The sequence below is a fragment of the Parasteatoda tepidariorum genome, chromosome 10, assembly GCF_982258835.1.
Source record: "Parasteatoda tepidariorum strain Cologne lab strain chromosome 10, Ptep-v5.0, whole genome shotgun sequence".
In the NCBI taxonomy this organism is placed as follows: Eukaryota; Metazoa; Arthropoda; class Arachnida; order Araneae; family Theridiidae; genus Parasteatoda; species Parasteatoda tepidariorum.
The window spans coordinates 5,293,229-5,320,275 of NC_141764.1; the positions used below are offsets into that span (position 1 = coordinate 5,293,229).

Here is a 27,047-nt window from a genome sequence, read left to right on the forward strand (position 1 = left end):
TTTTTAAAACATTTTAACATGCAACAGCAGAATTTATCGGGTTTACTTCAAAGTTTAACACCTTATGAAGCAGGCATGAAATTTTAGTTCTAAAGACTGACTAAAATTTTATTTACCACTATTCTCACGAAAATTATGAACAATTTTTTAAAATATTAATGTAGTATGAATTTTATTTTTTGGTGACTAGAAACTGAAATATATTTATGGTAAAAAGTCCCATGGATATAGTCTTGAAGATTCACTGTAGTTTCACAGAGATCTTGGGGTCATTTGTACAGTGCAGTTTACGAAATTTACTTTCCAGCCTTAAATATGAGGTCGTCAATGGAGATTTCGAGCTAACTTTAATACAGTTTACGTCTTTAAAGTTTATTGAATGCTATTAAAATATATTTACATTCATCTACCTTAATTGTATGCATGTTAAAATCTCAATTAAATAAGTGCAAATATTGTTTTGAGAACTTTTCTGAAAGCTTGTAGAATAAAAGGAAGTGTTCTTTTTTTATTTTATTTTATGAAAATGGTCATTTTGAGACAATGTTGTGAAATGAGTGAATCATACAGGTAGTAATCAATAGATTTGGTCAAATTTTATTTAGGTGTAAACTTCAGTGGGAAAAGGAAAAACAAAACAGCAAATCTTAAGAAATTTTATAGTATGCTACAAAATCTTGAACACAAATTACAATCTAAACTTATTCTTTGGTAAATCTTTCTCTGAGTGTAAAAATTCCATCAACTGTTTCTGGAAAACTGTTCCCTTTGCTTGACCCATCTAAAGTAAAAGAAACATCAACATCAATTGTAATTTTTAAAGCTCATTTTCAGCTATTATTAAATTTATATTATTACATATATTGGATGGTAAATCATTATAAGAAATTTTCTAGATTTATTTCTTTAAAGAATATAAAAATTAATTACATGGGTTGAAATAAACAAATAATAGTTAGAAAAGCAGCCAGACTGAAAGTTCTGTGATCTTTAATATTTTTTCACAACAAATTTTGAGATGGCAACCTTATAATGAGACTACACCTTAAAATAACAGAGGAAGAAGTGGAAAAAAAATATAATAAATTTTGAAAGGTTAAGAATAGGTTAAAAGCGTATAAGTAGGCTTGAAAGTTATTAATTGCACTCGGCTCCACCCCCTTGGGAGCAGAGTTCATTTCAGTGCAGGAGTAAGAAGAGAAACATCTCTGAGCTTGAAATTGAGACAACCCTTAATGTGCACCAAACAAAAACAGTTAATTCTTTTTCAGTCACTTACTTCGCTTTAACATATGCTATTATACCGTTCGTTTCTCTAGCTATTTAAATATAGTTTAAATTTAAAAACTGCTGTTTTCCCAGCAAAATGTCTCTATTCACGCAAAAAAAAAAGAAATATAAAAAATGGAGCAGAATATCAAATTTATGAAATATTTAATGTTAAAAATAACGCAAATAAATATTTTCGCTGTACGATCGCCAAATAGCAACCTTGTTTAGGATTACTCACAACCTTCTACCAAAAATAGCGAAATAGTATTGTCGGATACCACGTCATCAAGGCGGAGTCAAGTGTCAACTCCTGGTGAACGAGCTATAGTGCCATACTTACAAAAGAGTTGATACAGCAAATAACAAAAAAAGTTCTTCCAGCAAAATAAGATTAAAAAAAAAGAGAGAAGGAAAAAAAGATTCTTAAAAGTAAAAAAAAAATAAGTAAAGTCAGCCCCCTAAAAAAATAAAATTAGCTTAAAGATGCTTATTTTTAAATTCTAATCTATGATTGAAAAGAAAAACAGAAATTAAAACCATGTATGTTAGTCAAGCACTCGTTAATACTGGCAAAAAATAAATCCAAAAATTTTTGCTTTCTTAAATATTTTTTTGCATATAGAAAGAAGAAAATTGTTTGTTGAAAAAGCTGTTTATTTTTTAATTATTTGTTTTGAATAAAATTATGCAAATCCATCCTTTTAAATAAAACAATTTTACTGTAGACAATGATTATTTCTAATTGAATGATTATGATTTGTACATATTTGAGTATTAGCATCACTAGGCCTTCTACAGAAATAATACATGCGTCAATGACTGCTCTTGAGGGTTTTTGAAAAAAATGAGAGTTAAAAAATATACCTCTATGGCATCCTGCACACTCTCAATGTGAATGCTGCCAGATTCTCCTATCTGTTTCATCCTGACAACTTCTTTTGGAGAAACAGCCAACACCAACTTTGCTATACAACAGGATTCCTCCTCTGCTGTTGCATCCACTATAAATTCTCCACCTATCTACACACACAATCATTATTATTATCTACCCTCAAACGTCACACTATAAGTACAAATGAAACACTGATGGCACCTCCATTGGTAATTTCAAATTACGAGAAACTATGTTACTGCAGTAACAAGGTTGCGGCTCAAATCTGAAGAAGAAAAGAATTCCCTGTACACATTATACACAATATATTAACAGGAATCACAACAATTACTGCCCTCTTGTGTGAGCTATATTGAACTAACTATATTTAATTAGTTATAACTGTTGGGAAAGTTAAAAAAAGAACAGCTGAATATACTTAAATAATACTAGAGCAAATGAAATAGTTTAGTATAGCTGAAATATCATCCTTAAATAGAATTGCCTGTATTTTCCTAGTTTGTAAAGGTGAAATCAAAACTCCCTGTTATTTTAGGTGATTTTTAAATTCCCTTTATTTTCCAGGTTTTCCCTGTAGAGTGGTAACCTTGATTAAGATATGAAATTTCAAATGCTGAAACAAGGTTATCAAACAAATTATGGCAGGGGCATTGGGAATTATCTTGCATTTTGAAAGCATAATTTTCTGTATTTGAAACGCTTACTCTAGGTTTACTTTAATTCACTTTCCCCTAAACTTATCAATTGTGTACTCTCCATGCTTTTCTATTGGGAGATTTCTCCAATTTGTTTACATTTTGAAAAAATTCTCCTCAGCATTTTAAATTCTTCTCTAATGCCTTGCGAGCACACTTTTTTCTTTATAAAAATTATCAATAGAAGGTCCCAATGCAGCAATGCTGAAGAGTTTTCTTTAGGAAAGTAAAAAATTTTAGTATTCTTTTCTGCAGAAATTTTCGAAAGATTTGTTTTCCTTGTATCGGAAGGGGAAAAAATACTTATGATTTTTTCTAATCTTATGAGAGAATAATGAAAAATAAAGAACAATGAAGTAAAAAAAAAATTGGTTTTCTTTTTGGCAGAAATTTTCGAAAGAATTTTTTTCTCTAGAATTCATAGCTGTCAACATGGATAAAAAAAAAAAAAAAAAAAAAAAAAAAAAAAAAAAAAACAGGAGATTTCGCAAAATACAAATTTTATGATAACTGTTTCATAATATACTAAACATTTTATACAAAGGGAATTTTAGGGATTTTTATAGTTATCAAAATAGAAAGACTGCAAAATTTTCCAGTTATGATTGACATTCAACATACTTGAAAAGTTATGTATTATGTTTACTTATAATTTCGAATATTAATAGGCATTTAATTTATCAAAGATAGTTAAATGATTTCTTAATGAAATTTAAAAAGTTTTGAATAAAAACAAGACTAAAAATTTTAGAACAAAATTAAAGGTTCTAAACTGATTTTTATAAATGAGGCAAGCTTCATTATGTATTAAAAATACTTATTTAAGTATTCAAGCAAGCAATAATAATTGGTAAAAATATTTTATTTCAATAGGGATTTTTTTTAGGAAACTTACAATTTTAGGGAATTTTCTAAAATGTACAAAAACCAGAAGAATTTTAATTAAACCAGTAGACCAGGAGAAACTGGCAAAATCCAGTAGAGTTGGCAGCTATGAGAATGGTATTTAAAAGATACCTTTCTCCTACATCAGAGGGGAAAGAAAAGTTCATGATTTTTCTATTCTAATTTGAGAATAAAAAATATCCGATAATGACTGGCGTCCGCTAGAATTTCATTTAAATAATACATTTATAAAAATAAAAAAAAATCTGAAATTGCAAAACTTCAAAGAACAGTTTTTATTAGAAATCATATTCTTTCTTTCCTTTTCTAAAGAACACCATATTTTAAATTTTCATAAATTTCGACTGGGAGTGGGGATTATGTTATAAATTTAACAAAATAATAAATTAGTTAATCGATGTGAAATTGGTTCCTCTTTTTTTTATTTATTTGGGTGAAATAAAATCTATCCAATATTTTTAATACATTCGGCACAGGAAAATTTTAAATCACACTTTTGAGTCTATATTGTTCAAAACTCATGCGCTCATTTCATCATGCAGTGTTTTGATAATTTTTTCGGCAATTATTGCAATGCATTTTTCTTCATTTTTAAATTCTGATGTTTGTAATCACGACGATAAGTCATTAATATTCTCGTTATTTTTAAAAAAATATTTATATTATTACGGGACGCGAAGTTTGAATTGCTGATTACTTTTTTACAAGAGATCACTCAAGAATTCATGCAAAGTTCCAATCATTCATTCGACAGTTATTGCTATGGATTTTCACATTTCGAAAAATAACAAGTCACGATGTTTTCTCATACAACTTTCAACCAACAATTAGTTCAATTTTTTTTAGTGGATTATTTACTTTTAATGTGACTATTTTTTTTTAATAAGCTTTTTATTTGCTAGTGCTACCAATTTCCACAGGGTTTCTAAAAATCTGGTTATTTTTCAGTTGATTTTATTTCTACACGCAAAATTTTAATCACAGATACAAATAATCACTTTCTGACACATTCAATTTATGCCGATAGTATTGTAAATCATATTAAGCCTATTATGAGAACAACAAGGGTCAAGGCATATATATGCCTTGGATGGACATAAAAACTTTGCACTCTTTCCACAGAACCCCTTGGAATAACTTTTGGAAACAACTAGTATAGACCAGTGACATAGTTATGGGGAGGGTTCGGGGACAAAACACCCTCCAAAATTAAACATTAATTGAATAATTAACTATTATACAGTAAGTAGGATGTAGATATAAAAAAGTTTTCATTATTCATTTTTTTGTAATTTAAACTTTTAGAATATATATGTATGTAGGCAGGTAGGTACTTTATTTAGGTTGCACTAGAGCTGATAACCACTTTACGGTGAAACAGTTCAACGAGGACCGATACTGCGCACCCCCTACACAAGCTAATCAAAGTGGTTGCCCACCCACTCACTGACCGCAGCTAGCGATGCTTGACTTTGGTGTTGTACTGGGAACCGCGTTGTTACGATCAGTCCACTGCAGGACAGAATATATATGTATTAGAAGGAGATGACCTATAACCCTTCTTGAACATATATAAAAACTACGCCTTTGGCCTACAAATGAAAGTGGAATTAAAAAAATAGAACTCACCCTATAGAGAGTAATGAGTATTGGAAGATTGGTAACGTCCAATGAAAAAACATCGTAAGGATCATCAGAGATTTCTATCTCAGGTTCATTCTCATCATCACATTTCACGCTCACACAATGAATTCTTAAAAAAAGATTGAAATTTGTTTTCAACAACAATTCATATTTTTGTAGAAAAATTGCCAAAAATGTGGGGATAGTAGATTTGGAAAATTTTAACCTTCATATACAAGGAGTGATCAAATGAAAAGGTACGAAATGACGTAAAAACGCAACAGTTAAATATTTTCATATTCCGCTATGGGAGACTGTAGTGAGACATCTCGGGATGCGATTGGAGTCTCTGACTGGCATTGGAGCATGCGCTGGTGCCCACATGCGCAGGAGAGAGCAGAGGCTCTTATCAAAAGCGGCGTCCAAATGATGCGGCAGTCCGTATGAGGACAGGATGGCGTTTGCGTTGCAAAATTCGACGATTGAGGAGCAGCGAGGTGTTATCCGATTTCCTCGAGCACAGAAAAACCATTAACTCCTATGTGTACTGTGAGACACTCTGACGCCTATGCAGGTCCATTAAGAACAAAAAACCGTCGCTGCTCACGGAGGGAGTGGTTCTGCTCCATGATAACGCGAGTCCACACGTCTCCATAGTCACATACATGGAACTGGCCAAGTTCAAGTGGGAGACGTTGGACCATCCGTCCTACAGTCCGGACATGTCACCCTGCGATTTCCACGGGTTTGGTCCACTGAAGAAACACCTGAAAGGGAAGCTCTTCTACTCGGACGACATACTCAAGGACGCAGTGAAGGACTGGGTCTCGTCACGGCCACAGGAATTCTGGGAACAAGGAATCCTGCGTCTTGTTCATCTGTGGGATCGTTGTGCTCAGGCCTATGGTGAATATTTTGAATAAAGTCTACATTTGTACCCACCGTGTCGTTTCGTACCTTTTCATTTGATCACCCCTTGTATGAAAAGGTACCCCATCATAGAATCGAGTTAACAAGTCTTATATACTAGTGAATTGGAATTGTATTTTTAAAGTGTTAGACACACTACAGTACTTCTTTACCAGAATTATAGGTGGCATAGAATTCGATAAACTTATCGTGAGAGATGATGACGAGTTTGCATCTCATCATCAGCTCTCAGAATTAGTTCTGCAAAAATAGTACTTACTAATATTGTGTTAGTCCCAGTGGCAGAATTGCAGCGACAGGGCGACATTGTCGAAGAACATTAAAGATTTCTTGCAGAAAGATCTTTCTTTTATACAGAAATTCACACATGCATTTAGATAATCATGCATGAATTTAAATCATGAATTTAGATAATCCCTTTTTGACATGCTCAATTTACGCCAATAGTATTGTAGATCAATGTAATTTTTGGATTTTATTTTCGGCAGTTACATATATTAATTTTCACATGGTAACGTTGAGACATAATGTTGGAAATATATCAGGCATATAAATATCCTGATATATTTCCAATAATATGGAATACTCGAATTGTGCATTTCAATATTTACTTTTTAAGGCAATAATTCTATCCAATTTTTGCCATTTATTTTTATTGATATCTCCATAGTTTTTAAATCCGATATTTTTTATATGATATTATTTATTTCAACAACCTAATCTTGAAATGAAACACATATTTGAGGAGTTTGATTCACATGATTTTTAATTTATTTGATGACTATTTACTGACTACGAAGAAGGAAAAAAATTTGTGCGTCCCCTCCCCCCAACAAAATGTGAGAATATCATCCATAATATGAGAATCAAAAATTATTACATGTTTAATTAAAATATATATATATAATTTTTGTAAACACAGTGCTTTTGTTATTTTAAATTAGTTACATATATGTTTGTTACTATAAAAAATATCCTGCAGAAAGATATTAGTGACAGAGAATTTTTGTTGCAGTTAGCTCAAAAAAATTCTGCCACAGAGGTATTTTAATAAGAAAATATATATTGTACAAAGTCAGTTCAAACTTCATTTATAAAAACAGGTAATGCAGAACCGTAAGGAAAAGAACTAATGTGAGGACAATTTATTTCCTACAGCATTGATTCCAACAAGAAGGTTAGAAAGAAATTCATTCATTTGATAACACAAGTAATGTTTTTGAAACTGTTTTGAACAAATCAAAAGCTTTATTAATAGTATTTAAACCAAAGAGTATTATACTATAGGACTGTTTAAGAAAAAACAAAATTTCTGCAACTATACCTATAACTTAAATAAACTTGTACAGTAACTGGGAGAGACTTTGAAAACTACTGGTTCTTAGGACCAAGGACTCATATGGATCTGAGTTTTTTTTCTCTAGAAGTCCCTATTTAAAATATGATATCCCTACCTTTTCACCCATCCCTTAATACTCACATTTGTAATTCGTCTATCTAATGATAAACAAAACAAGAAAAGTTATATATAAACAAATAAAGCTTTTAGTTAGAGCTGCTCAAACACCTGCATCAAGAAAAATATATATGAATATATAAGAAACAATTAAGAATGAAAGAAAGGGAAAAAAAGTATAAGAAAAATTCAGAATTTATAATTTATTAACTGTTCATAAGCAGCAAGTACATAGAATAAAATAAAAACACAAAGAAAACAAGGACAAAAAAAAAAAAAAAAAGAAAGAAAAAAAAGGGGAAGAAATAGATTTTGAAGAGAAATGTTTAAAATGGGATTTTTTTTTTCTTTTTAAATAATTATTTCAAACTAGAAAATGTAACAACGAAAATATATAATCTTGTCATCAGCTCTCACGATTATATCTGCAAAAATAGTGCTTACTAATATTGTGTTAGTATAAAAAGTCAAGCATTCCCTTAACAGCCCATTGTAAGCCAAGAGGATCAGGGAGGTTAAGGCTCCACAATTTCATGACCAACGACACGATTTTGGCAATGATTGTTTACTTCCCAGACTGACAATTACCCATTGATATGAAATTGGGTGGGCTTCAAGCCCCCACTGAGGATCAAACCCCAGTTCTTCGCGATGACAGTTCAGTGCCTTAACCACTAAGTCATTGTGGCTCTTGTGTTAGTATAGCCCGAATAAAATACGATTTTGGCAATGATTGTTTACTTCCCAGACTGACAATTACCCATTGATATGAAATTGGGTGGGCTTCAAGCCCCCACTGAGGATCAAACCCCAGTTCTTCGCGATGGCAGTTCAGTGCCTTAACCACTAAGTCATTGTGACTCTTGTGTTAGTATAGCCCGAATAAAATACGATTTTGGCAATGATTGTTTACTTCCCAGACTGACAATTACCCATTGATATGAAATTGGGTGGGCTTCAAGCCCCCACTGAGGATCAAACCCCAGTTCTTCGCGATGACAGTTCAGTGCCTTAACCACTAAGTCATTGTGACTCTTGTGTTAGTATAGCCCGAATAAAATACGATTTTGGCAATGATTGTTTACTTCCCAGACTGACAATTACCCATTGATATGAAATTGGGTGGGCTTCAAGCCCCCACTCAGGATCAAACCCCAGTTCTTTGCGATGACAGTTTAGTGCCTTAACCACTAAGTCATTGTGACTCTTGTGTTAGTATAGCCCGAATAAAATAAAACAATACAATAGTCTGAGGACCATAAAAGATAAGAATAGAAATAATAAAAGAAAAGAGTAATCAAAATTTTATCTATTAAAAATATCACAAAAATAATTACTCATTTCAGGGGATCTTTTTGTAGTGTATCTACCACTACAAATACATAATTCCCATTCACTAAGTGTATAAGACACGTTAACTCAATTCTAGATCAGGGTATCTTTTCATAGATGAAGGTTGGCATTGTCGTTAACTCACTCTCAATAAATTTTGGTGATATTAAATGTTGTTTCAGTACTCAGAATCACAAGATACAGAAATAACTTTGCATGCATTTAAGGGGTTGCAACAGAAAATTAAAATTACAAATATTTTGTACCTTGAGTTATTCTTAAGGCACAACATGCTTGTCCCAAGATATAACAATAAAATCATTCATTAAATGAATTCAAATGATAATTAAACCAGCAATGAAATTTATAAAATATTTTGAAACAAGAAATCTCTGTTTTAACATCTTTACTTATTACTGGTTCTGCTAAAAATAGCAGTTGAATGAGTGATTGCATATTAAATTCATCCATAAAAAAGTTTCTGATACAAAAAAAAATCAGTCATAAGAGTTTTTTTTTATAAAATTGTCCTAAAATTTTTGATACAATTCAAGTAGAATGAATTTCTGTTCAACATGTCAAATTTGCTTAAATTGAGATGTTGATACCAGGGTTCATACAGAGATCAGAAGAAGAAATCCAAGGAGTATCCAAGGAGTTCAAAATTTAAAAACTTTGTGTAAAAGATAACGAGACAGTTTTTTTTTTCCAAATTAAAAAGCAGTTATTATAAAGAACTTGCAAAAATGTATATTTTGCGTAAGATATTTTTTTCTAATCCTTTTGATATAAATTTTGACTTTGTCAGACTTCATCAAGAAAAATAAATAAAGTTATCACTTTCCCACCTAAATACATTTTCCAGTTTCAAATATTTTAATAAATCTTGTTAAAGTATAGATGTTAAAGATTAACATAAAAACCTACCAATCTTATACTTTTAAATTTTAATACATAAGAAAATCTAGGGCATCTTATACAAAAAAAAAAAATTACAGTAAATCATTAATTAAGTTTGCTTGCAACATGTAGAATTAAAATAATTTGCAGTTATTTTTTTAATCAAACTCTTGCAAAATAAATTTTTTTCTTTTAAAATTTTTCTTAAATTATTAGATTTTGACAGCAAATTCATCAGCGGACTTAGTAAGTTCATCTATGCAACGCAATAATCTAAGGAGTTTCTAAGGACTAATTTGGAATATCTAAAATGAAAATCTAAGTAGTTTCAAGTACTCCTTGGAGACTTTTTTTATTTCCAAGGAGTATAAGGAGTCTGTACGAACACTGGGTTTAACCCCTTACCAATTTTTTTGAAAAGAAAAAAATCAACATATTTTTTCATTTCATTAATAAATACAAGGAACTTAAACAAAACATAATACACAAGTTCTAAATTGACATTTTAATTTTCTTTATGTGTAAAAAATATTTAATTTAAAATCAGTTTACTATCTCAAATATCGGGCAAATGAAAAAAGGTAAATATGAGTCTTTGTATATGTTCATCATCTGAAAAATCATCTGCATTACTTCCACTTTCGCTCACGAACGCCATTTTCTTTTACTCTTGTTGCTATGTAAATTCATCAACCATCGTATATACAATTGTACAAAAACGTTTGCAGTCCCACAAATAGCAAAACTCCCTAACAAAAATTGGCAAACTTCCAATCACAGCAAATTATTATTGTTTTTTGTTTTGCTTCCAGTCGAATAAAAATGTGATAAAACAAAAAGTATCTATGCCAGAGTTTACCCGGGATAATCAGGGACACGGTTTATTATGTCAGAATGCATATAAAATACAAAGAGCTGGTGAGCAAGAGTGATAACATCACTCAATATTTTTTGAAAATTAAAACTTATAAATAAAAACTCAAATATATTGTTTTTGACAGTGTAAATGGCAACCATAATCCAGAAAATAATTTATCGTCAAACACTATATCTAATATAAGAAATTTTTACAACTATATCAATAAACTTTTAAATTTTAACTTTAAAGTTTCAAAATACAAAGGTACTAGTACAAAATTTTAAAGAAAGAAATGAAAAAAAATGTTTATTAAAAAGAAAGCATTATTTAAAAATTAAATATGTTAGCAATTTATATAAAATAAAAATAAAATTTATTTTTTTCTCAGAGAAAACTGAAAATGTGTTTATTTTATTAAATTCAAAACTTCTTTAAATTTCTGTTAATTTTTAGACGAATTGACGCTGATACTAAGAAATAATAAGGGGATCTATAATTGATCATGAAACTGAATAGTCACTCTCGTGAAAGACGAAATTATTTTCTACGACCTTCTTTGGAGAGTTCATTTTAAGGCGTTAAAAAAGCAATTCAACATACTTTGTGTTATACAATGCAACTTTCGCAGCAATAGATGCAGCATCAATATAATTTCCACCATATCCTAAAACCTAAATTTGAAGAAAGTAAATTTTTAATCAGATGAAAAAGCATATCATAGCAACTGAAAAAATTTTTTAAACCTCAAAAAAAGTTCATCAATCTATTTATTTCAATTTAATTTAAAATGTAATATTTAGGAAACGAAATATAAAAATATTTACATTTAAAAAATTTATAATAAACATAAAAAATATACATTAAAATAATACTAAAAAGTTGCGTGAGCTCGTAAAATGAAATTTTTTTTTTATACCTTACCAATCATGTTAGTCTACAAAATACTTGTTCAAAAGAAACTTTGCTAAAAGTAGAAATAATAGTGGCTGAATTTTTCAGGCTTTCTGTGACTCTCTAATACTAATATCTTTCTGCAAGATACTTTTAATAATTACAAATATACATCTACTAATTTAATATAACAGAAGCAGAGTTGGCAAAGTTTAGGACAGAATGGATTAATCAACGGTTTAAGCAGTCTTGGCCAAAACTGTCTAAAACCCATTTACTCAAATTATGTCGTAACTTAAAAAAAAATATTATGAAAAATAAAATGCTAATTTTTGAACAAGAAGCAAAATGAAGAAAATTATTTGCTTTATTAAAAAATTTTCATTATTATTTTTAATATTGCATTATTTATCCTTATGCAAAAATATAATTTATCAGTATTAAAAGCATATTTAAAGGATAAGGTATTCACTTTTGTTCAATGAAATGTGGAGCTTCAAAAATTATAAATCTTCTCCTGTAATTTTTCTTTAATAAGTTTAAGAAAAATTAAAAAAAAAAAGTATCAAATATTCATTAATATATGTAATTATTATGTGTTACACACATAGAATTTTCAGCTTTTACTAATGTTCCAGTTTTTGGACACTTTAAGACAGTACAGGACAATTTTTGTCAGTTTAGGACAATTTAAGACATTAAAACCAACGTGTCCTGTCCAAAACCACAACCCTGAACAGAAGCGTTACCTTCAACAAATAAATAAATCGGATCAAATAAAATAATTTTTTTATTGAATATGTAATACATTTTTTTTTTAAATTCTAATATTATGTGCAATATTCTCACATTTTGTAGGAAGATAACACGCAAATTATTTCCTTTTTCGCACTTTGTAAATCATCATCACATTAAAAAAAGGAATAAATAAAAAGAGTGAAATTTGTAGCAGTAACTAATGAAAAAAAAAAATCAATTAAAAACTTCACTGTGTTTTCCCAGTGTATATTATACAGAATATATGAAGAGGAAACACACAATCACTGTGCTCCAATGAACTATAGTAGGATGAAGTTGCTAGTTTTAGTTGCTGTAAAAACTTGGAGAAATAAGAAACAGTTCAACGTAAAACAAATAATGCTCTAATAAATGAAATAATATAACATAGCTGAACTATCATCTTTAAATATCCCTTAGACTGCACTATGAGAGGCCTGTATTTTTTAAAAGACAAAAATTAGAAATAAAATTCCCTGTATTTTCCAGGTTTTCAATGTGGAGTGGCAACCCTGCCCTAGATCCAACCTTCATTCAGTTTTACATTTTATTTTATAACCGTCGTCCAACAGTTGTAATTTTGAACCAATCCAGAAGAGAAGGAAACTCCTGGATCAGTACCCCCAGAGGTATTGATTTGTCATGGAAACACGGAGCACTTTGTGATTCCACAGATTTAACATGCATCAGCCATTAGTTACTACACGGAGAGTCTTCGGGCGGAACGGATTGAACCCACGACCTCTTGGACATTGTTTCAGTGCCCTACCAACCAGGCTATCAGAGCCCCTTCACTCAGTTTGAGAAGAAAAAACAGGGAAGATTATGCAAGGCAATAATATAATAAAAAATTTATACTGACCATAATATCAACATACAGAACCCACGCTTGCTGTCCTGGGATGACGCATAAAGATTTCAGATCAACCGATTTGTCATCATTGCAGTTTTGAGTCAAAAGTGTACTTACATCAGAGGCAAAGTCATCTCCCCCCTTCCCCTCAAAATCTACGTGTGCGTGAGGAGTGCTGTAAATAATAATGAATAATTTATCAATAATTTATCTAAGGAATTATATTCATAAATAAAAATATAACATTATAAAAATAATTATTTTTCATTGTTTTAATTCTATTCAAGCAATGGAATAATTTAATATAAGGTGGCCGAGCGCTCGGCGTGCTTGACCTAGAAGCCTATGGTCGGGGATTGGAATCCTGTTTGGGGTTTGTCTCCTGTTGTGTGACAAGTAAATATGGTCTATCTCACGAATGGGTATCAGTGGCGGCTGTAATGTAACTTGTCTCAGTGGCTCAAGTATCCACTTGGTTATGTCAAATATACATAACACTTAGCCTCTTCTGTCAAGAAGAATGTAATAGAAATAAAAAAAAAACAAAAAAAAACAATAATAATCTTATTGCATTACATTGCTTTATGTTAAATTTTTTAAGAGAGTTCTTAGCATACAGAAAACTACTAAATAATGTGCCATTTTTACCCAGTGCTACTCAGAAAAAAGGGCACATTATTTACAAGGTGTTCTGCATGAACAGTATGAAATTCTTTAAAAGCACAGTGAAACCACGGTGAGTTGGACGTTCAAAGGACCAAGAAAACTGTCTGCTTAGGAAACCCTAATTCAGAAATCTAATCATGTAAACTGATAAAAACTAACATGATAGTTAAAAAAAAATAATTTACAAATGAAATAAGGAATTACATATCAAAGAAAAGTTTGTTTTAAATGGTTTTGGATAATCAGATTTCTCTTTTCCCTTTCTATGACATTTTCTCCAATTTGATCATTTTTTGGTCAGATAAAAATAACTTAAATAATCCTCATTATAAACAATGCAATGACTTTGATTTAGTCTTGATCTATTTTTATAAGACTATTTCCGCACAAGAATCCAAAAGAAGCAGCAGCAAATTGGAAATGTTTTTTCCATTCAATTGTAGGGTTAAATTTAAAAATATGATCAAGTTTCAATCAAAGTTTTTCAGAAATTCAAAAATTCTAGACTCTGATTCTAAATGTCAGAAATACAGTGTCATTTGACTCGCTGCTACAATAGAACTCTGCACACTGTCACAATAGTCAATCGTTTCTAAACATTTTCTAGGTCATTTGTGAGAATTACAGTTTCCATCTTTGATCATTTAACCCATTCTCATTTAACAAGCAAATTGTCTTTCTTTCAAAACATTTGAGACATAGCAAAAAGTCTCTAGTTTCATGTTGCAGTTGAGTTTGATTGAACAGTACAAAGACCTATATCTGGTTGTCTCGTTTAAGATATCCGGTTGTCTCGTTTACCAGAGGGGTCTATTTTCTAGACACTCTTTAACAATCAAAATAAACAAATCTCTTTTTCTCAAAGAGATATATATATATACACAGTGAACACTCGCTACTAGGATATACAACACAATTACTCTCTCTATTACGATAATGCTTTGCAGTCCTGACAAACTTTCATATGAATTAATGTCATTCTCCTCTCAATATTACGATATTTTCTGAAGCTCTCCTTGGGGAATACCCTATCTTTAACGTAGAGCAATTCAACATAAACAAGATCACTAAGATTGCTGTCTCTGAGTGTATTTTTAACCCATGGGTACATCTGATCTTTCGTGGACATGACACCATCACGACGGTAAACATTCTTTAGACTTTTAGATGTTATTCTATCTATAAAAAAGTGTCGTTGAATGAAATTGGCATATTATCCTAAGGACCTATTATAGGGAAAAATCTTTTTTGCAGACCATTCCGGATAAGAGACTTCCTATTGCATTTTTAAATTTAGAGAATATTTTTTGTCGGAACATTCGATATTTGAAGAAAAAAATTTACTGTATAAATATTGTAGGCTCTTACATATCTATTGAAACTTCGATTCGGCCTCGGTCAGGAGAAGAAGCTAGGGGCGTACTCAACTCAGCTTTGACTCCAGCTAAAAGCTTTGTATCACCCTGGAATGAAAAATAGCATCTCAAATAATATAAGAATTATAGCATCATGTAGTCATTCACTATCAAAAAAGAATGCATATTAAAATACAACACAAAATAATTGCTTAAACAAAAATGGTGAATTGCATTAATGTGAATTTCAGAAACATGTTCAATCTTTGGAGGTTAAAACATTTGTACCAGAAACTCACAAAAGAGATATAAAGCACAAGAAATAATAAAATACAGTGAATTCTCCCTACTACAATATCCAATGCAACAATAACTACCTCTACTTCGATTATGTTTTGTGGTTCCGGCGAATTTGCATATAAACCTAAGTTATTCTTCTCTCAATATTACGACATTCGCTGAAGCAATAAACCCCTGTAAAATGATTTTTTTTTCTCCAGATTTCAACCTTATTTTCTCCATTTATTATTGGTTTTTAAATAATGTAAAAAATCTTATTTTATCATCATTTGTCATTTTCCCATTTTTTTTCTGACAAGAAAAGACTCACTGTTGACCCCCCCCCCCAAGAACTTCCAATTTTAGAATTACATCCTTTATCTCTTAAGAAGTCACTGATGTAACATTATCATCTGATTTCATTTACTTCACGTTAAAAGCTGATCATGAGTCACAAACTACTACAAGCATATCACATTATCAACAGAAACAGAATTTTTTCCGTAGAGGGTGGATGGAGCACCAATCACAAATAAAAATCATTTTCGTACTTTGAACTCAATACAATTTGTTTATTCATTCTTCTGACTGTTGGTTGACTTTACAGTCAGGAGAATGAACAAACAAACAAAAATATCGGATTATTTTCAATAAAAACGGTTTTCAGATATGTTTGCAATCTTATTTTACTACAATTGTTTTAATATTTAAACATAATTAACCAATGTTCAAATTAATATATACATTTATATTTAATACATATATAACATTAAAATTTAAAAAAAATCTTATTGTGTCCACAAAGCATGTAGGTCCTCAATATAACAATATATCCCTCTAATACAATATATTTATTTGGTTCCAAAATATTGTTGAAGTGAGGTTTTACTGTAAAAAAAGGAGCATTAAAAAAAAAAAAAAAAAATCAAAACTTCTTGAAAATTGAAAAGTTGACATAATCATTAAAAATAAATACAACAAGTAAGTTAATATGATAACAACTGCATAATTTTAAGCTAAATTATAATTATTGAATTTTGGAGAAATTATTTTAGTTGGAATGAAGACTTGAGTGTTGATTCATAGTTGATTTAACCAACATTTTTTTAAACTATTATTTTTATTTTATTTAAAAAAATATAGTTGCAAAACATTTATGCAAGCGTTTAACAACACATCAACTAAACTCTTAAAAATAACTAAACTCTTATTATAAAAAGGTAATTTAAAGAGTAAGGTAATTTAACCAACATAATAATGAGCAAAAATATTTCAAAAACTAACAGCAAAGAACAATACATTAAATTATTTGCAAAACAAATGAAAATATTATTAATGCAAGAGACTATAATTCTAATCAGAAAAATTTATTTTCTTTAAACCTGTTCCTAGTTTTTTCTTTTTAAAATTTTATTAAATACATCAATGTGTAACAATCATTTGGAGTACTCAATAGAAAAATGCGTTAAAAGTTAAAAGATTTTAAATTTTTTAAACAAAGTATCAAAATAATAAAAACCTACGGAATTTCTAATAATCAGCTGTGTGTAATTTCAAAAGATTTCACCCATACAATTAAATATGTATACTACGAGAGAGTTCGCTTTTATGTACCACAGTAAGGTTTATATGCAAGTTTATAACAGGGTGGGTAGCCAAATCTCACAACATAAAATAAGTACCTTTTACACACGCAAAAAATATTTTTAAGCACTATACACATTAACAAAATAATTTTCAAAGACTTTACAAAATCATTAAAAAAAAAAACTTGTTTCTGACCAATGTGCATGACCAGGGATCTGCCCAGTGCAAATTTACAACCGTTTAGCCGTACCTTCACAAATTCAATTTTAGGAAAAACGGTAGTTTCACAAAATGCTTTTAAAAAATCAAGTTCTAAGATTCTCCTCCCCGCCTTTTAAATTTTTTTTTCAGGGATGAGATTAGCCAAAAAGCAAAAAAGCTGAATTTCCACGATAGTAAATTTTACGCAAGCGCAACCCTTTAATAATAACAGTTTAAGGTAATAAATAATGTGTTGACATACAATTGTGTACTAATCTATCATTATATAAATGATTACATTGATACTTAACATTTTTTAGTGAAAATAAAAATTACCACCTGAAAAAATAAATCTGGAAATTATATTTTTCCCCAGTTCACATAAGAGACAATTATTACTTGAAAAACTACCTGGTTTAGCAAATTAAAACTACTGAGAATATACATTAATATTTCATTTCTTTTAATAAATACTGTAATGTGATTTATAGCAAATATATCAGTAATAATCAGTAATCTTTTCCCCCCAAAACAAATTAAATTAAATCTCTTTTTAAGCTTTTGTTCGCTATATCTTTTATGTTTTCTACATTTAGTCGTTAGTCCATCTTCAAACATCTTGTGACAAATCCTATTTTTTCTTCTTTGCAAGCACAGAATGTAAGTTTTGAATATATTCCCTTCCAGTTTCTCTGATGTTGTAACACTTACATATACTAATAATCGTCCTTAGAAAAACAGTCACCTTTATAGTAACTAATTTTAAAAAAATGTACTTCTTACAAGAATCGTGATAGTTGATCTTAAAATTGCGTGAATATGAATAACAATTATGGGTTTTGAAATCACATGAATATGAAACTAGATATATGATTTTGAAAATGAGAAAATACATACAGGGATATAGAATTTTTAAAACGTGTAAATACAAATCACGATTCATAATTTTTAGATCGCGTAAATACGAATCATGATGCGTAATTTTTAGATTGCATAAATAAGAATTATGATGCATAATTTTTAGAATGCCAATGCCTTATTTTAAAATCACGTATAAATACGAAAATCAATGTTTGATATTATAAACCGCATGAGCAAATCAAGACATTGAATTTTAAACTTGCGAGAATCGCTACATAGGTTTTTAAAAAGGTGTAAATACGAATCACAATATCGTATTCAAATATTAATTCAATTTTCAAATATTAATTCATTAAATAAATTTAATAATTTTAGTTTTATATGATTGTAAATTGTAATTATTTAATCAAAAATAACATATTTTAAAGATAACATCAGTGATAATTTCTAACTTATAGCTGTATATAAACAAAAAAATAGTCATCAGCATAATGATAAAAGTTTGGGTTGTCGTCAGCATAATATTAATAAGTTTGGGTTGTCATCAGCATAATATTAATAAGTCTGGGTTGTCATCAGCATAATATTAATAAGTTTGGGTTGTCATCAGCATAATATTATTTTCGGGTTGTCATCAGCATAATACTAAAAGTTTGGGTTGTCATCAGCATAAAATTAATAAGTTTGGGTTGTCATCAGCATAAAATTATTTTCGGGTTGTCATCAGCATAATACTAAAAGTTTGGGTTGTCATCAGCATAAAATTAAGTTTGGGTTGTCATTAGCATAATATTAATAAGTTTGGGCTGTCATCAGCATAAAATTAATAAGTTTGGGTTGTCATCAGCATAAAATTATTTTCGGGTTGTCATCAGCATAATATTAATAAGTTTGGGTTGTCATCAGCATAATATTAATAAGTTTGGGTTGTCATCAGCATAATATTAATAAGTCTGGGTTGTCATCAGCATAAAATTAATAAGTTTGGGTTGTCATCAGCATAAAATTATTTTCGGGTTGTCATCAGCATAATACTAAAAGTTTGGGTTGTCATCAGCATAAAATTAAGTTTGGGTTGTCATCAGCGTAATATTAATAAGTTTGGGCTGTCATCAGCATAAAATAAATAAGTTTGGGTTGTCATCAGCATAAAATTATTTTCGGGTTGTCATCAGCATAATACTAAAAGTTTGGGTTGTCATCAGCATAAAATTAAGTTTGGGTTGTCATCAGCATAAAATTAATAAGTTTGGGTTGTCATCAGCATAAAATTATTTTTGGGTTGTCATCAGCATAATACTAAAAGTTTGGGTTGTCATCAGCATAAAATTAAGTTTGGGCTGTCATCAGCATAAAAATTATTTTTGGGTTGTCATCAGCATAATATTAATAAGTTTGGGTTGTCATCAGCATAAAATTAATAAGTTTGGGTTGTCATCAGCATGATATTAATAAGTTTGGGTTGTCATCAGCATAAAATTAAGTTTGGGTTGTCATCAGCATAATATTAATAAGTTTGGGTTGTCATCAGCATAAAATTATTTTTGGGCTGTCATCAGCATAAAAAAGTTTTTTTGGGTTGTCATCAGCATAAAATTAATAAGTTTGGGTTGTCATCAGCATAATATTAATAAGTCTGGGTTGTCATCAGCATAAATTTTTTTTTGGGTTGTCATCAGCATAATATTAAAAGTTTGGGTTGTCATCAGCATAATATTAATAAGTTTGGGTTGTCATTAGCATAAAATTAATAAGTTTGGGTTGTCATCAGCATAAAATTATTTTTGGGTTGTCTAATGGAATTGTTTTTTTAAATTTTATTATGTAAAATTTAAGCAAAAAGATAAAGTAGTTATTTAAAGAGGTGTCTAATCTTAATAACTGTTTTACAATTATTATTGTGTACAATAATTAAATATAATCTATTATACTAATCTATTATATAATCTATTATAGACTATTATTATAAAAACGATTACATTGATACTTAACATTTAGTGAAAAAAAAAATTACCAATTGAAAAAATAAAGCTGGAAATTATATTTTTCCTCAGTTCACATAAGAGACAATTATTACTTGAAAAACTACCTGGTTTAGCAAATTAAAACTACTGAGAATATACATTAACTAGCTGCCCTTACTGTGGGAGCAACAATGGCCAATCTAATATGGTGTCCCTGAAAGAGTGGCCAACAAATCTGCCCTTCAGGTGTCTGTATGACCTATGTCATTATCCAGGTGGGCATTGGAGAAAAAAAATATTTCCTTTTATTTATTGCTAAGAATGTTTTTATGCTATTGTTTTTATGTTACTCAATTTTCGAATACATTTTTTTAAATTAAAAATAACGATTTTACTTTTTTTTTAAATTTAAAATATTAGCAAATTTTAATAATAATTATTTATTCTGTTTAATTTAAATACCTATGAAAGAAAAAGGATAAATTATAAAAATAGAGAAGTTAAGCTAAAGAAGTATGAAAATTGTGTTAAAACTCTCTATACTATTTGCATCAAATTTTATTTATTTTACTAGGAGGCTCCGCCCCCTGCTCGCTAACGCTCGCCAACCCCCGAGAATTGCTACGCAATCCTATGTGGTTCACGCTGTGAACCATGGCTCTCTGCGCTCGCTTGCCAATGAACACAATGTTCTAGCACAAAGACATAGTATATTATTATCAAAGACATAGTATTTTATCATCAAAGACATAGTATTGTACTTATGTAGAAGAATTCTATCAATGTTCTTATTTGCTTTTAAAAAAGTATATTAGCTATTTAGATTGTACATGGTGAAAAAATCAAAACATTAGCTAAATAAGAAACATATTAGCAAAATAAATTATCTGAGATAATAACCCTCAAAAAGTCTTTCATTTTCAAGAACACAAAAATTTGTTTTATCGCCAAATGAAATATTTTTTGGTGATCAGCATTATTGAAATCAATTTCTATATTAATTAACATTTGTGATAAAGTACATAGCATTTTAGAACAAAATAAGGATGTTTTACATACAATAAATTAAAATGCATGGCTGTTAGCATCACCCGAGAAATACCACGTGGAGGTCGCCATGCTGCATTTCTAATCGGGGTGTTTTGATTTTGTCAGTTCCCCTTGCCTACTGCCAATAGAACTTTCAATTAAATTTTTTTCCAAAAAACATTTTTTTCTGCAAAGCTCTAAGAAATTAACACTAAGCATTTAGAATTTCTTTGAAAACACAATTATAGATTTGGCATCTTGGAGCAATTACTGAAAGGCTGTCAAATGACTTAACTCTTGACAGGCCAACATAAAGTTGTCCATGACTAAAAACTTGACTACATCTTTTACAGTTATTATTGCACTTGATCTCTGCAATCTACGCCTTCCATAACATTCCTCAATACTTTCTTTCTATACAAAAATTGCTATTTTAGTTTGAAAAATTACATGACAATCAGCAACTGTTTAGATAATTGTTTCGTATTTGATAAGAATTTTGCATTTTATAGCATAAATAACAGCAATTATAAATAAAATTTTGATGATGAGTTAATTAACTCTTTTTCCCCCAAAATTTTTTTTTAATTAAATCCCTTTTTAAGTGATTGCTTTTGTTTGCTGTATCTTTTATGTTTGTTATATTTAGTCGTTAGTCCATCTTCAAATCCTTGACAAATCCTTTTTTTTTCTTCTTTGCAAGCACAGAATGTAAGTTTTGAATATATTCCCTTCCAGTTTCTCTGATGTTGTAACACTTACATATACTAATAATCGTCCTTAGAAAAATAGTCACCTTTATAGTAACTAATTTAAAAAAAAATTTACTTCTTACAAGAATCGCGATAGTTGATCTTAAAATTGCGTGAATATAAATAACAGTTATGGATTTTGAAATCACATGAATATGAAACTAGATATACGATTTTGAAAATGAGAAAATACAAACTGGGATATAGAATTTTTAAAACGCGTAAATACAAATCACGATTCATAATTTTTAGATTGCGTAAATACGAATCATGATGCGTAATTTTTAGATTGCATAAATAAGAATTATGATGCATAGCTTTTAGAATGCGTGAATGCGAATCTCAATGCCTTATTTTAAAATCACGTATAAATACGAAAATCAATGTTTGATATTATAAACCGCATGAGCAAATCAACACATTGAATTTTAAACTTGCGTCAATACGAATCGCTACATAGGTTTTTAAAAAGACATAAATACGAATCACAATATCGGATTTTTAAATCTCGTAAATAAATCGCAACACGCAAATATGAAAAGATATGTTTGATATTAAAATCGTGTGAATAAGAATCGAGATATTAGCAGATTCCAGGCTTGGGACCTCTGAAAGGCTTGTCAGAAGCAGCGTCGTTTGAACTACAAAAATCGGATCCATCTGGAGGGCGGGTAAAAAATTCGGAAAATCTTATCTGCTGCGTGTAAAGGGGAGAAAATAGGTAAAATAAGTAAAAATGAGAAAGGATTGGTAGCTATGTAGTTTGAATTTTCTGTTCCTTTTTGAAAATCGGTGAATTTTCTGAAAAAGCAGAATACTAATTTAAAAAAATGAAATTTTTAGAAAATCTGAATTTTTGATAAAAAAGCTGAAATTTAAGAGATAAAAGTGAAAAAAGCGGAAATCCGCTAAAAAACGGAAAAATCTCATCCCTGTTTTTTGTATCCCCGTAAGAAACGATAAATCTCGGGTTAATTAAGCATATATGAATAGGTAGCACTTGCTTGGTCAGATAGTGCGGTATAGTAAGCTTAACCTGTGACTTATGCCATATTATAGTGAGCTTTTATTCGCAGTGCTTTTTTTTTTAAAAAATTAAACGATGAGGTGCTCCCTCTGTAAACTTTACAGGAAGTTGAAATTTGAACATTATTCTAAACATTCGAACATTGTTCTAAATTTATTCATACAGACCTTTATTTTTAAATAAAACATTTTCTTGTCTGTGAAACTTTTTTCTATATGACCTCGTGAGAAATGTTATCATAATGAAAATAACTTTTATTTCAAGTACTGTCAAATGCATGTTTTATTAAAATTAAAGTAGATATTTAACAATGGACAATGATTTTGATGGATTTTTAAATTTAGATACAATTTTAAGCCCAAAATTTTACAACAAATAATTTTTGTATGTATGGGGAAAAATATATAAAAATTTACCAGCTATAAATTATTTTTATTTCTAGTGACCATTTTTGAAAATATTTTATTACTTTACCATATTTTTGTGTTGATTTTTTAATACAGGATGTGTAGCCAAATCTTCGAATCAAAAATAAGCACTTTTTAAAAACTTTTCAAGCACTTTACAAAACTTTTCAAGCACTCAAAAAATTCATATTCAATCAATGATATTACTGAAAAAAAATACTTTTTTATAAGCAGTTTTAGCGTTTAAAAAAACCCAAAAAGAAACGGGCGTAAATCGAAACAATCAGTACTTTCCCACATCACCGAGTGAATTCAACTTGACCCTGAACTCAGAACAAAAGTACCCTTACACCCTACGTCAAAAAAAGTGTTGGAAGTAAAATGAAATAAACAAGAACAAAATTAAAATAAATTAAAAAGAAAAACATTTCATAAGGATCTGATATTCTCTATCCGAATTGGAGCACTCGGGTTTCGGCTTCAAGGGTGCGCGTATGCGCAAGTCATAACGTGGGTACGACATGAAATCCGCGTGAATGATTATGTAGCAAACTCCCCATTTTTCGTGAAATGCATGGGATCCACCAGATATCACTGAAGGGAGAGAAAAAAGCACTTTTTAAAAACGCCAACTGAAAAAAGCACCTTTAAAAGCTTTTAAAAACGAAATCCCCAAAAAGGCACCTTTAAGTACTTTTTACAAACGCTACGCACCCTGTAATATAATTTTCACAAATTGTTTCTAAATTTTCCCAAAATGGGTACGTTTTAAAAAATCTAGACCCTGTCATTTCATTACCAGATGTGGAGAAAAGATAAATCAGGAAGGCTGTAAACTTTCCGACCAGAATGAAAATAGCTATTTAATGAAAAGTTGTGCCTACCAATTTCAGAAGACAAGATCCATTGCAATTATTTATCACATCCGTTTCAATTTCCATCAATCTGTAATCTAAGCAGTTTCGTCCATCTGCCCTATGGTTATCCTACAAGATGAATAAAACACAGCTATATTATCAATACAGCTATATATCAATTCATAAAAATTAACTCAAATACAGTCAAACCCCACTATAGTGAACCTTTAAGGGATCGAAGTTTCGGTTCACTATAACCGGGAGTTCATTATATCCCTACTGCAAACAATTTTAACTAATGATTCTGAGCTCCTCCCTTTAACTCATTGCTTAAATAAATGTTCAATAAAATGAAATAAAAAAATTACTAAAAAACAACATATAGTAACAAAAAATTTGTTAAATTTTATTTTTTATTACACTTCGTCTTGTGTACAAAAAAATTTAAGGATGGAATTTATTTAGGGATGGGAAACTGAGATAGAAGAAACAAACAAGAATAAATGCTTATGGCTACATTCCACTCAAGAGATGGTTTTAAAAATCGGTATATGTATTTTATGTAGAAATTTCAAAATTACCGAAAAATGAAGTAAAAAAATCAGTCATAGACAGATAAAAGTTCATAATATCCAACTTCCTCTCTTTTTTGGTTCACTATATCTACAACAAAAAATACAATATGGGTACACCAAGCCACGGGAGTGAACGTTTTGTTCACTATATTCGGAAGTTCTCAGTAAACCGTGTTCACCATATTTTACTGTATATATATATATATTTTACATGACATTCATATCAAGTTATATTTAAGAGTGTGCTCGACGCTATTTTTTACAAATCACTCTGCTTTTAATGGTAGACAATCTGAAATTGAAAAAAAAAGAAAGATAGAAAGGAAATAATTGTGATATTTTGGTATCTAGGCAAACCATAACACATTTTATGTTGGCACATTATGAACAAACAAAGTGAGACTAACAACTATTCTTGTAAAAGTTGAGAGAAATAATTTTGCTGCACACAATTAATGAAAGTTTCAGCACAGATTTTTGACTTTTTTAGAAAACAACTTAGAAAAGTGGACAAATATCTCTAGCAATGAATTCTGATTCTTATAAAAGAAAATTCTTAGTCATTACTTGGAAAAAAATGTTAGGAAAGATTTCTTTTAGCTGATCTGTGGCAAAAAACTCCCAAATATGAAGGCTATTTTTCTTAGACTCCCTTATATGAAATTATACATTTTTGCGATTATGCTACTTTTACAACCTTTAAAAAAATTTAAATCTCTTGCTTGTTCTAAAGGCCAGATAATTTTTCATGACAAGATTATATCTATAGATTAAAATCATTGCATTGGTACAAGTGTAAGGCATTTAAATTCTCGCAGACCGCTGCCCGGAGGTTGCCAAGACTTGGCGATGATTCTGCCACAGATCACGAGACGGAAATCTCCTACATAAATTAATTAATGTGAATTATTACAATAAAGAAACTAATTGTAAGAGCCTTACTTGAACACCGTGTACAATATAAATTTGTTCAGTTTTTTGTAACTCGATACCAGGCATATTTCAATAGCAAGTAAATAAAGATGATGGATAGTTATGTTGAGTTGGACTACACATTATCTCTACACAGCATCTCATTCTCTACGTACAACTGGCTAAGATAATGCGCATGCGCAAAGCAAAAAAATTTTTTCGTCTCAAGAAGTAGAAAACAGAAAGAAGGGACAGTTGTAGAAGGAAATAAAGGTCCTGTTTTTCAGGTGGCAACAAGTCAGTAGAGTGCCGATTATCCGAACCTTTATTATTCGAACGTCCAATTATCCGAACTATGTCCGAATTCGATTGATGTTGTTGTTGTAGTTGTAGTTCATTTACGTCGCACTAGAGCTGCACAATGGGCTATTGGCGACGGTCTGGGAAACATCCCTGAGGATGATCCGAAGACATGCCATCATAATTTTGATCCTCTGCAGAGGGGATTGCACCCCCGCTTCGGTTAGCCCAACGACCTGCACGCGAAGTCGAGCACTTTACGGTAGTACAGTTTAACGAGGACCAATACCGAACACCCTCGGTCCCTACGCAGACTGATCCAAGTGGGTCACCCACCCGCACACTGACCGCAGCCAGTGATGCTTGACTTCGGTGATCTGCTGGGAACCGTGTCTTAACGATCAGTCCACTGCGGGACCCGAATTCGACTGAATTTACAACTCTTTTTAGCAGTTTTCTTATGTAGCCATATATACATGTATTTTTATACAGTTAATCCTGTTAACAGTTCCTGTTACAGTTAACAGTTAACCAAGAATGCGAGTTTCATTTTGACATTCTACAATGGTTGGAATGCGGAAGGAGTATATGAATAAATATAAGTGCTGAAGTTCTATAAATGGGGGATGGGTAGTTGTCACTTATGGTTAATGATTAGTGATTACAGTGTTTGGAATCTTAAATCTTGGAATAAAATTCTTAACAGAAAAACAAATGAAACTGAAGTTTCTGAACCAGTAGATCTTCCGAAGCAAAAGATGCTACGTTATACAGCAGAAGAATAGAAGACTGGTGTCGAGACACTGAAAACGATCCAGGAATTCAAATTTTAAATGATGATGAAATTGTTACTAAAATTTTGAATGAAAATCGGAACTCCACAGATGAA

At 30.2% G+C, this 27,047-nt stretch overlaps 1 protein-coding gene across 2 annotated transcripts; it reads right to left on the reverse strand.

Annotated features, from left to right (window-relative positions):
* Positions 1–640: 640 nt before the first annotated feature.
* Positions 641–26,060, reverse strand: LOC107454883 (exosome complex component RRP42). Of its 2 annotated transcripts, none has more exons than XM_087153983.1 (8): positions 25,889–26,060; positions 24,399–24,500; positions 15,421–15,515; positions 13,396–13,561; positions 11,466–11,536; positions 5,395–5,518; positions 2,137–2,292; positions 641–781 (listed from the first exon to the last, which is right to left on the reverse strand). In XM_087153983.1, exons 1-8 carry the CDS (start codon positions 25,943–25,945, stop codon positions 689–691), a joined length of 864 nt encoding a protein of 287 aa, XP_087010109.1. In that variant the 5' UTR covers positions 25,946–26,060; the 3' UTR covers positions 641–688. The 2 variants fall into 2 exon arrangements, with proteins under 2 accessions (XP_087010109.1, XP_042907670.2); XM_043051736.3 differs by lacking the exon at positions 25,889–26,060 and adding an exon at positions 25,514–25,768.
* Positions 26,061–27,047: the final 987 nt, after the last annotated feature.

What these genes read in the sequence shown, in the direction of transcription:
- LOC107454883 (XM_087153983.1), bottom strand. Translation starts at nt 25,945, where the DNA reads ATGCCTGGTATCGAGTTACAAAAAACTGAACAAATTTATATTGTACAC. An exon ending in ATATTGTACACGGTGTTCAA is followed by an intron (nt 24,501 to 25,888) that starts GTAAGGCTCTTA and finishes TTCATCTTGTAG; the next exon opens with GATAACCATAGGGCAGATGG. An exon ending in GTGTGCAGGATGCCATAGAG is followed by an intron (nt 782 to 2,136) that starts GTATATTTTTTA and finishes CTTTTACTTTAG; the next exon opens with ATGGGTCAAGCAAAGGGAAC.